The sequence below is a fragment of the Corvus hawaiiensis genome, chromosome 4 (genome assembly GCF_020740725.1).
Source record: "Corvus hawaiiensis isolate bCorHaw1 chromosome 4, bCorHaw1.pri.cur, whole genome shotgun sequence".
Lineage (NCBI taxonomy): Eukaryota > Metazoa > Chordata > Aves > Passeriformes > Corvidae > Corvus > Corvus hawaiiensis.
Window position 1 is genome coordinate 45,628,563 of NC_063216.1, and position 14,277 is coordinate 45,642,839.

The 14,277-nt window shown below is 40.4% G+C and overlaps 1 protein-coding gene across 12 annotated transcripts in view; it reads left to right on the forward strand.

The window, feature by feature from the left end:
- The window catches only part of GRIP1 (glutamate receptor interacting protein 1), a 331,823-nt gene extending 317,554 nt beyond the window's left edge, over positions 1–14,269 (forward strand). For 9 of the 12 annotated variants that reach the window (XM_048302708.1, XM_048302713.1, XM_048302715.1 and 6 more), the window contains 5 exons: positions 1,494–1,605; positions 1,750–1,794; positions 4,692–4,925; positions 11,416–11,562; positions 12,649–14,269. In XM_048302708.1, coding sequence (XP_048158665.1) covers positions 1,494–1,605; positions 1,750–1,794; positions 4,692–4,925; positions 11,416–11,562; positions 12,649–12,885 — 775 coding nt within the window. In that variant the 3' untranslated portion in view covers positions 12,886–14,269. The remainder of the gene's footprint in view (positions 1–1,493; positions 1,606–1,749; positions 1,795–4,691; positions 4,926–11,415; positions 11,563–12,648) is intronic. The other 3 variants (XM_048302716.1, XM_048302707.1, XM_048302717.1) reach the window with 1 other exon arrangement.
- The last annotated feature ends 8 nt before the right edge of the window (positions 14,270–14,277 follow it).

Here is a 14,277-nt window from a genome sequence, read left to right on the forward strand (position 1 = left end):
AATATGTAATACAGCAAGAGGTATTGTAATGGATAAATTAGTCTACGTTCAACATTGGCTGTTGAAAGAACTACATAGATTTGTTGAAAAAGCTCATTTCAGAAGTCAAGGATCTTTCTAAAATCATGTTTTAAATACTTTCTTGTCTTGCCTGGGAGGAATTGCATCTGTGATCTGAGTAGGTATTCTTGCCATTGCTGTATCTATTGCAATATCTTAGAAGAGACACTGATGCTAGGTGGAGAATCATTGCAATAAGAGATTGAAATGGCTGACCATTGTCTGCTTGACTGATTGTAGCTGTAAGAAAGCATCTCTGAGGCAGAGTATCATGTGTGTGAAGCATTCAAGCTGTCCTCCCTCGTGCTGGGCAATTCTCCTATTTAAAAGCTATTCTGTAAACAGAATTCCATTCACGCTATTCTCAGTAATACATTGTTTGTCAAGCAAGGCCTCAGATGCTTCCATAATAGTGTTTGCTCTGTTTATGTGCTGTTAAGCACCACTAGCTGCAGTCCATGGGCAGCTGCTCCAAAGTAACAGCTTGCTGCCACCAAAAGGGCGAATTGTCACTTTCCTTCCTCATCCTTCTTCCCCTGTGCCTTTCACATAATCAGCCCTCTCCCATGCAGCAGCTCTGATGCTTGTGTGAACCTTTACTGAGCTGCTTCTCCTTGCTAAGATAGAAAAAACCTCCTGCTTCCCTCCCTGTATACACACATGCACTGTAAAGGTGTTGCTTTGGGCTGTGTTGCCACAGCCTAGAGTTGGTGGTTGTTACCTGACCTCACTTGCTGAGCAGCTTCCCTAAGCATCACTGTCACCAACATCTGCTCCAGAGTGCTTGTAATAAGGCTTTGATGCATTTACAAAACACCAGAGACCTAAGTTTCCGTGCAAGACAGCGGCATCCCTGAAAGTTTCTCTGTGTTTATGTATGAAACGATTGGAGTAGTTTATATACAGCAGTCAGGTGGGCTTAAATTGATAATGATAAATGCAGCTTAGCCTGAAAGAATCCGTTAAAAAGCACCACCAAGCCTCTTTTGCATAACGTTGTTTGCAAAAAATGAGGACTCTTTCCATATTGCCTGGGAGAAGTCTGTGAGGTTGAAAGGTTTTATTGCAAATATTTGTTGCACGGAGCAGCTCTGCACACAGCTACTGGTTGATTCATTAATTTTCATAGGGAGGTCCCAGTTTCAATCCAGTAAAAATGTGTATTGAATTGTTCTTGGAATCCATTTATCTCCTAACTGAACAACTCGCTGCTCAGATCCTGCCAGCTGCTAGTGACTGCCAGGTTATGAGAAGGCTTGTCTGCCATGTGCTCTGCATGTCCATCCAGCCTCTCCTGATCAGCGACTCTTCCCCACTCTCCTGCATAACGTTCTGTCATTCAAGTTGCAATCTGTGGCAAGGCACGTGTGTAATATATATTTTTAGAGGGGGAAAAAAGTCCACATTTTTTTAACTTCTCATTGTAAATCTAGCTTCACAGGTACCCATGATAACACCGAGGCTGACCAGGAGGAAAATTTCTGGTCTCAGGCTCTGGAGGATTTAGAGACCTGTGGCCAGTCAGGAATTCTGAGGGAACTAGAGGTAGAACAATCTTAACCTTTCTTTCCAATTATAGACAAATATAATGGTTTTGGTTTGGTTTACATTCATTTTATTTTCTCCTTTTTTCTTTTAAGTTGCACTAATCACACCAATTCATTTAAAAGCTTTAACCCCTCTCCACAGGACAAGGCTGACAGGCGTCTGTGTTTGAGAAACATGACTCTCTTGGTACCTACCCTTTACCTTTATATTTTTGCTTGTGCAGCTGTCTCCCCTGCCCCTAACCAGAGCTATTTTCTTTTGTGCAATGCAACCAAAATTCTATAAACATGTTCACCCCAGTGCTTTTGACTTGCAGCTTCTGCTGTGCATAACCATCGGTGCTGTCTGTAGAGGCAGCAAATGGCACAGAACTTCTAAGTGGGCATAACCTTCCTGCAGCAATACATTCCATTCTCTGACAGACGCTTCATGCAGCTTTTCTTAGCATGTTGTAGGTTGTCTTTTAAATTGAAACTTAATTTGATTAAGATGAACATAAAAGAAAATCAGCTTTTCAAAATGTTTACCTGTAATTGCACCACTCTGAAAGAAAAAGAAGCTGCCAATGTGAGAAATGTTGAGAAATGTTCATTAAACAGCAATTTCTTCACCATGTAACAAATTTTCATATTTCATCCTTAAGTTTATTACAAATCTAACCATGCTTTGTGTTAGATGGTGCTGAGTGCATTGGGGGAAGAAAACAGATACAGAGTAACTTGGGACTCTTTCATTTTCTAATCACCTTTCCTCTAAGTTATCAGTACAATTACAATTATACTGCCAATTAAAGCTATAGAATGAAAGGCCCTAAAATATTTTCTTTTATGTTCTTTTAAATTCCTGGAGCTGCAAAACTGGCAGAATCTCATTTTCATTTTTATGTTATATAAAGTCCTTTAGCAGCCAGGAGGAATGCAAATGGCATAACTGGGTGAAAGTTTTTCAGTTCAGATTAATTTACTTCCTCAGATTTAGGACTTTTGTATTGCATGTATGGATAGCAAAATGTGATTCTCATGTATTTGTTATTGCAAACCAGAAAAATGCAGGAGAAAATCTTATACTGGTTTAATTCCATAGTTAAATATGATTCAGTACTGCAGGCTTCTCTTGCAGTTTTCAGTATTCAGAGCATAATAAAAGGATATGGAAATAGATAATTCTGAAAGGGAAATAGGTCATCCATGCTGACCAGAATTCAGTTACTTCAACACACTGAATTTTCCTCAGCCTTTCACAAAAGTGAAATTCAGAACAGTAGATGTACATTTATAGCATTGCCTCGTTGCACAACCCCCAGCTCTGAAAAGAAAGCCAGACTCATTCAGTGTGACAGGTTGCTGAGAGTGGCCATGCCTCTACTTTATGAAGTGCCCTGGCATAGTCAAGGACTCCTTATCATTTTTCATTTCAAGGTCTTCAGCCAAAGAGCAAAGAAGGCTGTTGTTTGCCAAGTCCTCTGGCTGCTTTTGCTCCATCAGGCAGTAATATCAGTCATAATGAAGCACAAAAGAGTGTTATGGCTACAATCCATTATCTCATAGTGATAGTAGTGCTAGAGCTGTGAGAAGGACGGGTGACAGGCATGCTCACCAGTCATAGGCAAACATTTATTTGTCTGTTTTGCCCTTATTTTTTACTTCTCACTTTCAAGCAGGCTGTCTGCATCCAGTCCCAGTCAGAGTTCAGGTTATGGTCTTTAAATTTCCCTTGCCGCTTGTCCATCAGAAGAGATAATAAATAGGAAAATCAGCACACCCTGTCCCTGCAGTGGCTGTGCCAAAGTGCATTTGCCTCCCATTCCCCAGAGCAGAAAATCTTTCCCAAAGGAGGAGGCTCCTTGCTGTGCATGGGTGCTTTTCAAGTCAGTCTGTTCCACCCACTGGGTGAGGTGATTCCCATCTGTTGCTGCCTGTTTTGAGCTTCCCATCCCCCCTCCCAAAGACATGTGCTCCGAGTTCCTTTGTTCCAAGCGCGGGCAAAGCCAAATGTAACTCAGACTCTTCAGCAGTGTCTGATTGGCCGCTCACCCCGGGTCCGCCCCCAGTCATCCCCTTGCCCCTTCTCCGAATAAGAAGATGGTCGAGGGGAGGCAAAGGCCCTCTCTCAGCTCAGCTACCTTCCTGTAAACATCTCTGGTCGTCTGTCTCATTTGAAGGCTTCTAACTGCAGGGAATTGAGCGAGCAGGGAGCTATATTTCTCCCTCTTTGCTTCTGCTGATGGTATTTGCTCTGCAGCTGATTCAGGTACCGATTTTAGAGCTACTAAAGTGCTAGATCGCCCGTGCTACCTCTCAAGGCTGCTCGAGGCTTTCTAAGGCATTGAAATACAAGCGCTAGCCGGTATAAAGCTGAAAAGATACCTTCTACACCCATCATCATCTTTGAAGATTTCATCCTCCATGTATTCTTGCATCTAAAACAAAAGGCTGGCTTTTACTGAGATTAAAACCAGCAGTGAGACCAGGGCCAGTGTTAGTCCTGAGCTAAGGCAGTCACTCTTGCAGTGTGCATGTCATGCAAAGTTTCTTTCCAGGCGGTGAGCTTACCTGCACTGAGATTTCCCCAGCTTGAGGTAGTGTCCAGACGCTCTGCCCATGCTGGCTCTAGAGCTACCTACATATTCTGCTGACTCACATTTTTTTTACCTTGCACACACAGTCTGAATTGTAAATGCTTTCCTGTAGTTCCAATTCCAACAAATGCAATTATGCCACAACTTAGATGTTGTTATATTTATGTGTAAAATATTTTTAAAATTAGCAATTACACTACACACTCTTCAGTCTGCCAGGGGACTGGCTTACAGGCATAGTCGTTCTGGTGCTCAGTATTTTAGTTTGAAATGCCATCTGAAAACTTTTGCCTATAGGGTTCCTATATTGTTACTGTGTTTTGTTGTGGTCCTTTATTTTATAGTGACTTGCAAGCAGATTGAACATCTAGCCTCTTGCCTTTTGCTGTGCTCTGAATGATTGTGTTCTAACAAAGAATAGAGGTGTTTTTCCTGCTGCTATGAATTAACCACTTACTTAACCCGCATTCTCTGTTACAAATTAACCTGTTCATTAATGCTCTAGGCCACAATCATGTCAGGAAGTACAATGAGTTTGAATCATGAAAACCCACAACCTCGTAACCAGCTGGGAAGACAAGCCAGCTTCCAGGAAAGAAGTTCTGTAAGGCCACATTACAGTCAAGCTACTCGTAGCAACACATTGCCGTCAGATGTGGGGAGAAAGTCCATGGTTCTGAGAAAATTTAAGCAAGAAATGAAAGAAATCATGTCACCAACTCCTGTGGAGTTACACAAGGTCTGTAAATTTTCTTCTGACAGCTTTGAAACAATATATTCAGCCCAGGAACTCTAATTATATGGCAACACAGTAAGCACTTTTTATAATGACTCCACAGAAGTAATTTGGGGGCCATGCATATTAGTTCTTATGAACATATTAATGATAGATCCTTGTGGGGGAAAACAAATGAATAAGATGCATCCTTGTCTACTATTCCATTTTACAATAAATCCTCAAAAGGCACTGCTCTTTTGAAAGGAGCATCCACTGGTAATTTGAATTGACAGGACCAATAACTCTTCTCTGCAAAATGTGTTCATTAAGAAAGCAAAATTTAATTTCTAGAAAATACATTTCTTTAGGAAATTACTCAGGAGGGTTTGGGGCTCCCATTGGTCCTTTTTCAAATTAACACTCATTTTGAATCAAATACAAGAGATTCAATATACGTAATACAGAACGTTATTTCAAATTAGGTATTGCTTCTTTCCTCTTCATAATTCCTTTGCTCTAAAAAGGATAATCTTCAGACTGTGCAACTTTCCACTGCTCAGGATGGTTGAAATCACTTGGTGATACGGAGGTGGCACTGCACTCCAAGCAAGTATGGGATAAAGTATCTTTAATATGCACAGCAAACACCCTGCCACTTTGGGTCTCAAGTCCAGTGAGGCCATAACATCAACCAGTTTCCAAAACTTTGAGCGACATTATAATGCCTTTCTCCCTGATGGGAATGAGCATCCTGTTTCCTGCACCCATCTTCCTCTTAAAGGTCTGAGATCTTTCCAGAAAGGAGGCAGAACACAGAGAAATTTCATTAATACTTCACGTGATCATTCTCAAGAGATTTGGGTTGGTTTCTAATCCCTGTGGATTTGACTGAGTTTAGTCTGTAGTTCAGTTTAGTCCAGCAACGTAAGGACTCACTGAGTATGGTCTAAATGAATGTTTGTAGAAGGTAGTAGAGAATTGATCTCATATATGGTAAATGAATTCATTGCCAGTGTATATGATCAATGAGGATGTGTTGTGATAGTTTCAAGCTGTTCCTATTTCCAGCTTGATGTGATCAGTGGAGTTAGGTACTGTGCTCAGTTTTTCTGAGCGGTGAATAAAAGTGAAAACCAAAGTATGCCAGTAAGCATTTCACAGTGTGCTCACATTCAGCAAAGGCACAGTTCTGGGTTACAAAACCAGCCTTTCATGTTAAAATAAATCGTTGCCTGGAAAGGAGTCATCAGAGTTCTGTTAACGAGTCAGTGGTATTCTGTGATAGTAACTAGCTGTTAGAGTCCTGGGCAGTACAAATACCCTGTCCATGAGCTTTCTCCTTGCTTCAGTTGACTATTTTTAAGATTGCTTTGACCTTCCCCTTGAGTAATTTCCAGGTTTTGTTCAGACAATATAGCCAGTTTTCCCGTCTGCTGAAGTGATGCTGAGTTTGCTTTTACTGTCTGTTCTGGCACCCAGAAAAGAGTCATTTCCTCCCTAAAAATCTGAAAGTTTAACCTGTACCGAGGATTTTCCAAATCCTTACAGTCATTCAAGAAAAACAGAAACTAGTGACTGGATCTTATGGTCTGACTCCCCAGAGTGAGGTTTTACCCCTGTGACACATGCAGGTTACCCTGGGCAGCATGGACTGCTTTTTATTCATGCCCATCTGAGCAAGTTCTTACTTGTCAGTTTTCCTGCTGGTTCTTGTGTAGCAGTGTGCCTGTTAGTTTCTCTCTCCTCCTTCATTTTTGTAGTAGACCTCTAGTTTAATACTAATAACCTGTTCCTTTGGACAGCTTGTCCAATCATAGTTTTCCAAAAGAGCTGCAATGCCACAGGAATGACTTCACTGTCAGGGAAATGCCTTGGTTGAAGTATTTTTCATGTATCCCCTTGCTGGCAATGTGTTCTGCCCTCTGCAGGCAAATATCTTAAGTAGCTGGGCCACTGAAAAATAGGAAGATTTGGAAAACTGTGATGGTATAAGCAGTTTTGAGATACAAGCTAAGACATAGCTTGTCTTAGACCTCCTGTGGCAGATTTTCAAGCTATGTACTTGACTATATGCTGCTGAGCTTTCCCAGTTTCGTGGGCAGGGCAGGGCAGGTGCCTTTGTTCTGTGTCAGTGTGACGAGTCCGCATCCCTGTTGAGGCAGGGCCTGTGTGGCCACAGGTCAGAGTTCACTTTGCAGCAAGGTAACCTGAATTCTTCACTGCTCCTTCTCTCTGCATTCCATTCACCAGTTGTGCACTTGAACTGTCTTTGTCCCGAGGAAACTAGGATTGAGATAAGTGTCCTACAAATCTCTTCAAACATTTGTTCTAGATGGTTTAATAACATTTAATTTAGCTGGATAATGTATTGCTATATCAGTACCCAAATTTAATGAATGCCTTTAATGATTTTATCTACTTAGGTAATAATATAGATTAATATTTTTCTAAAAATCATAGCAGACCATTTTTTAGAAGTTTCATAGAGCGCACATTCCTCTGAGAGCAAAAATATGCACTAGGATCAGATAATTTTTCAATATTATTATTGCAAGTAGTCATTAACCTAAAATTACAGTCAGTTAAAATATCTCAATAGCTGATCTTTGCAAGATGTATGAATTTAAATTAAGCATTTTCCCATTGATTTGAGAGGGAGGAGAGGTATAGGCACAGACTCAAAATGTATAAGCTTGTGTTTTAAATTTGTAACTATTTAATTGCTTATGAAATATGAATTAAATTTCCAATTCCACTTTCTTTTTCCCTTAGGCTCCTGATGTAAATTTAAAAGTCTAACAAATAACCCAAATTGAGATTTTGCTATTGAGATCAGACCTTCCAAAGAGTTGTGATCAGCAGTATAGATAAACCTGCATGATTTAGGTGTTGTGTGAATTGTCTGCAGTTTTATTCCATTCAGAGAGGGCTGCTGCAAGTGAAGATGAGGAACCTGTGGTAGGGCTTTGTCCATACCCATTATTAAATAGAAATGGAGCATTTCAGATAGCAGGGCTTTTATCAGAGATTCTCTTTGAAGAATATATGTTGCTCTAAGAAGAATTAGCCCCAAAATTACAACCTCTAATACAAAAGAAAGTTCTCTGCAGATGACTTCCATCTGAAAAATGTGACAGCTGTCAAACACGCAACAAGGTTAAATTGCTACCTCATCCCTGAAGTAAGCATCAGTTTCTTTAAGTTCCAAGCTCCTGTTAAGTATAGCAAAAGTCAAGAGAAGATAGTTGTAAGGGAAGCAGTTTGTAAAAATCTAGGATCTGTAGATCTGAAGAACTAAAAACATTAGAAAGTATTTTGAAATGTGTAAGCTGTGATTGATAAAAGACTTTGGATGATCATTCCCAAGCTCCGTGCCCCTCCTAGTCCCTTGCCTTGCCCTCTCCATTGCAGTTACTTCTCACTGACCCTCTACAGCAAAACTCTGCTTTCATGCCCCTTATCATTTGAAATGCTCCATTTTTTGTCTCACAAGGGGGGCATGAAGTGGCATGGGCATTATTATAGACAAGACACAAGGTAAGGTGAGCTAATATAGATCTAGAGCTTCTAGAGATCTCTAGAGCTGAATTTGTATGTTTTGCTTGCTGATAGATTGCTCACTAAAAACAAGAGAAAAAGCAACACTATCATAGAACATATGAATGGGACCACCATCTGTGGTGAATTATTCTCCACTCCAGCTTGGCTTTGAGAAGGTCTTGACTGTAATAGTGTCCAGTTTGGGGTCTGAAAATTAAAGATGTTGACCATATGGACAAGGTCCAGAGAAAAAGAAGCCTTATTTCACATCACTGCAGAGAAAGACAGAATAAAGTGATCTTGTCCTCTGTGGATGGCAACAGGCTTAAGCCTCAGCAAGGGTGATTCAGTTTAGACCCAAGGAAGACATCTGAAGCACTGAAAAGGATTACTTTAATAGACTGTGGAGTCTCGATCACTGGAGATAAATGTATCTCCGCAATGGCTTAGGTGCAGTTGATCTTGTCTTAGGACAAGAATTCAGTCTAGATGACTTCAGAGAGTCCCCTGTTTCCTATGCTTTTGTAGTTCATCTGGGCTGGATCCAGCTCCATTTGACTCCAGTGCCTGAAGAAGGGGGAAAAAAAAGGAGTAAGTGGAAAGGGGAAGTTCCTTTTAAAAACTGTGCCACCTGTGCTAGAATAGTACAGAGTATTTTAAGTCGTCTTCTCTTAGGTATGGTATCCCTTTTTTACATTAACTTTTCAAGACTTCTTTAAGAAGCAGTTAACTTGAAGCACTTCTGTCCTTTGTGATGATGAGGGAAAAAAGTTACTTTGTTAGAAGAGAATTTGGGCCTTGGTCTAATTATTTTTCATTTCTGCCAGGAAGTGCACACTAATCTGTTGAGTAAAATATATCTCCCTGCTTTATTGGTTTTTTTTCAGTCTTGCAGGATGGTGCTCTTAAACACTTTTGTAGCAGCTTCAAACATACTTTTCATCAAAGCCATGTTAAACATGCTATGATACCACAAACAAAAGCCTCTGTTCATAACAAATCATTAGAATTTCCCCAGAGTCCTGCTGATATAGCATCTGTTGATACAAATTAAAATCATTCTATGATGAATTATTGGGAATTTGCAGATAGGTTTCTTAGTAGCTGAAATGCTCACTGACTCCTAAAATTCGTGCAGGGATGGAGGACATTTGAAAGGTTCAGCAAGAAGTTACTTTGCGGGGAAGATGGGGAAAAGAAGGCAAAGACCTTAAACACCACAGTCCCTGGGAAGTATGAAAGGACAGCTCATACCCAAAAAAGTCACTGGCAGGAAGAAAGCTTTTAGCTTAGTTAAGGGGACTTCAGGTGTGGCTTTCTGCTTTGCAGTGCTGTTCAGGGGGAGAAAAACAAGGGAAGAGGATGTGCTGGGGTAAAGTAAGGGATGAACTTACAAACACCGTGGGGGTGTTTGTGCTCCCCACGGCACAAGACACTGACATTTTCACAGCAGCCCTGCAATGCACCATCCACATCTACAGAGAAGATGGTGCTACTGCTGCAGCAGCTGCCCTGGTATCCAACTTCTCTCAAGCTGCCCCAGACAGCTACTGAACTTACTTACTAGCACGTGTGATTTCATTCTGGTGAAAGCAGAGCTGATAAACCCCTAAACCCAAGTCAAGAAAACTGCAGAGAGCAAGAAAGAAACCCAAACCCCAGATCCTTTACTCCTGTTTTGAGACAACCTGTTCTGTTCTGGCTTACCTTTTCACAATGGCAATTAAGACAGGAGCTCAGCAGCCTTCTGAAGGCAGCACCAACCAGTGCTGTGCCCCAGCAGTGCTGTGCCTTGGCACCCTTCTCTGAAATGCTGACCAAGCCCTCAGCCTGCTTTGAGCAGGACACTGGACTAGAGACTTCCCAAAGTCCCCTTCAATTCGAATGAGTCTGCACTTCAGAAACATCAGGAAGGAAGTCAGTGACTGACACACCCACAAGGATGCAACACATGGAACATTACTTGTACCTAGCCATTATAAAATTTTGGAACGCTTAATGGTGTCATTTTTATCAGCCAAGGTATGATAAAACCAGTGCATTTTGAATCCAGGGTGGTACATGCTACAGCAGTAAAAGCACAGTTTTGACTGTGCAACTCTATCTGTGCACAGTGTCAGATGGCACACCACTCACAGGATTTACTTGCATAGGTCAGCACTCCTGATGTGAGGGAGGATCAAGAAAAAATAAAAACCTGAGCATGCCACTTACTTACAAAGAAGTCTCTATCTTTATCTGTCAAATATCAAATTCACAAAACTCTCTCTGAGCACTTGTCTTCAATACCTGAAAATACCTGAATACCTGAAAAACCTTCTCCTAACAGTTTTATTATCTTCTGTTTCCTGCTTTTGAATGACCACCTCATGGCTATGTAACTGTAAGAACACTGCCTGCAAGCTCTTTCAGAAGGAGCCTTATTTGTACTTGCTTAAAAGATTGCATTGTAACTCTTATACTGAGCACTTTTGAGGTTAGGCTGTGGACACTGCCTGGGCAAAACCAGGCTGTCTAGAGCTTACAGTGACAATGGTCTTTATTTCCTTTACTGGAAGACACAATACCAATTGTTTGGTTGAGGCCAGGTCTTCATACCTGAAGCAAAACTAAGCCTTATCTTGTACTCAGATCTTGGCAGCTATAGAACAGAGAAACAAAACACTTAAAAGGCTCAAAAAGCGACACTAGAAAAGGTGGCCTAAAATACCACAAATTTCCAGCTGACAACCAGAAGTGAAAGGGGCTGTTTATTTACAGAAGAATAAAGTGGCTTCTGGGAATATTAACATAATGTCAAAATGGGGACAACTTTAATACTGTAAGTACCAAATAGTAGGTAAGTGATCTCTCTAATGTGGAAAAAAAAAAAAAAATCACCAAAACCATCCTAGGAGGAAAACCTGCCTAATGCTTGTAGAAATGGGGACAAAATTTTTTTCTTTATCATCACGTCACATCTCCTGCACAGGTAACTTTGTACAAGGACTCTGATGGAGAAGACTTTGGGTTCAGTGTCTCGGATGGTTTATTGGAAAAAGGAGTGTATGTTAAAAACATTCGACCAGCTGGCCCTGGTGATCTGGGAGGTTTAAAACCATATGACAGACTTCTACAGGTAATGTTTGTGCATTTTGCAGGTTTGGCATGAAGGGACATCACATATGGATTACTTTGTAGAAAGATTTATAACCACGCTGGGGGGTGTTTGGGTGTCCACGTTCGGAGATGTGATTGCAGAAAACTGCACAGTTTTGCAGTTTTGTTACTTGGAACAGCCCAGTAATCTACATTGCTTATTATATTATATTATACTATTATTATAATATAACGAGCACCACCGTTTGTATTTCTGCTGGGATGTTTTAAGGGGGGCAGGAAGAAGGTCAAATGACCATAATTGCTCTGCACCACGGGCCGTGCTGTGTAGATTTCTTAGATTTCTTTTCTTGGCAAGAAAAGGCAGCACTTCATAGAGCTTTGAACTTTTATGCAGTGGCACTAAAGCTGAATTTTCCTGTGCAGTCAGATTTACATAAACAAATTCTTTCAGAATGCTAGGTATTTTTGAACTCTGAAAGAAACATACAAATGCTCACTAGGAAGCTGGATTTCCCAAAGCATTTCCAGACAGATTTGTCTTTTTTGCTTTTCTTGATACAAACCTTGGAATTATTTCTGTATTTACTCCAAGTGTTGACTGACATAGTTGGAATAATGTGATAGTCACTCAGCACCACACTTATCCCAGTGCCAAGCTGGACTATGATGAAAAAACAAAATCATTTCTCAACTGGCCCAAAAAAAAAATTTTATGTAAATTTATATCTATTAGGTAAAACCAGAGAAGACCTGAACTGAATTGAAATCTCACATGTGCTCTACTGCATTTCAATTGACAAACACTGAAGAACAGAAAAACTATGTGCTGTTAAATATCATTTATGGAGTGGGCATTGTGACAGCTGGCAACAGCCAGTATCAGTGTAAATATCCCCATTTCAGCTACATTCTAAGAGTGAGTAGAAAATTAATTGATGTCTTCAGATTAGACACCACGGTTGAACAGTCTTATGTTGGGTGATTCTCTACTTGGAATAGTTAAATCAGGCTCCATAGTCTCAAGGATAAATCTGTTTCTCTTGTGATCTCATTTTTTTTCCTCCCTAAAACGGTAACAAGAATCAATCTTCCCATCAATCAGGTAAACCACGTCCGCACCAGAGACTTCGACTGCTGTTTGGTTGTGCCTCTCATTGCAGAATCTGGCAATAAGCTGGAACTGGTCATTAGCAGAAACCCACTGGCATCTCAGAAGGGAAGCTCAGAACAACACACTTCAGGGAGTGGGGAGTGGGGTGATCCGAATGCTGCCTTCCTTCAGCAGAGCGGACGCACCAGTGTTAGTACGGAGACGCGGGATCCTACAAATACGTTATAGCAGAAACCACCCGAGTGGGACATTCGGTAACAAAAGACAATTATGGTGCTAAATCCATTTAAGATTTCTCTGAGATTGAAGCTCAGATGCTGTACAGCACTGAAAAGCACAGGAGGTCAGTCAGTCTGTCTCAAGGCTTCTATTAATCCACGGTTACTTTGGAAATAGTTTCATTCTTCATAAAGTCAAGTCATTCCATTCTAAACAATCTAGGATTAGTAACAGTAAAAAATACATAAGGGCCTTCTTTTTTCCCCATATAAGAAACTGGGGAGATATTTTAAACATCATCTACATGTTCTTCTCCCTTCAGCAGCAGCAGCTGTTTGAGGGAAAAGCATGGAGTTAACCTCTGCTAACAAACAGCAGTGTCCAGGTTATGTATGCAGTTTTTAAAAATCCTTTTTATCAGGAAGGTGCTGCTGTCTGATGGACAAGGCAGAGTGATTTACTGCACTGGGTTTTCCTGTGAAATGGCTCCATCTCTGATTTTGGAAACCTTTATTCGCTGGCGAGAAGGGTGCACTCATTAGACAAAGCAGGCTTTAGATGTTGTAACAAAATGCTTGCAGGAAGCTGCAGTTTGCATTGAACATTACTCCCCCACTTAAGCAAACTTTGTTAGAACATATGTTATTCCCTATGCAATGAAATATTTAATGGTATGTCTTGCAACCTGTGGGGATTTTTAAGCAGAGACTTTTTTAGTGGGATAAAACCTCTGATGGGGGATTACTGCAAAGAGTGAAACTGAAATTAGTTCAGACAAATTAGAAAGGTTTTTTTAAAAGAAAATGGCTTTTTTAAAATTATGTCAGTGGAGATTGATACAAAAGCTCTTTAATGATCCATAAACCTGTAAACTTGTACTGTCACACATGAGCTTTTTAAGTGAACCAGTTTCGTGAAGGAAGAAAGGTCCTATTTAATATGCTTTATTTTCAGCCTCCTTTATGATAAACATTACCCCCTGCAACACATTTTTAGAATTTAAAATTGTAAATATATTTTACAAATACATCACACAAATTCTTTCCTCTCCCCTCGGCCCCCAAGCAATAAAATACTGCCAGTTGCTTTATATGCTCACCAGCAGCTGCATTGGTTTATTCTGGTATTCAAGTTGTTATTGGTAATTATTGTTCTTGGTGAATATAAAGATACTGGATTTGTACATTTGTAGAGTCTCCATATCTAAGCAATCACCTTACAGAGTTGTTTCTGGTCAATTTAAACTGTTAACTGTATCCCTGTTGCTGTTTCCAATACATAAACAAGCTCACCTGCCCCGCACACACAAGTATCTCTGATTTCTATTTCAGCACTGCCAGAAAAGGCCAAAATGACATTCAAGGCTGAATCGTAAAAAAAAAAAAAAGAAAAACAACAAAA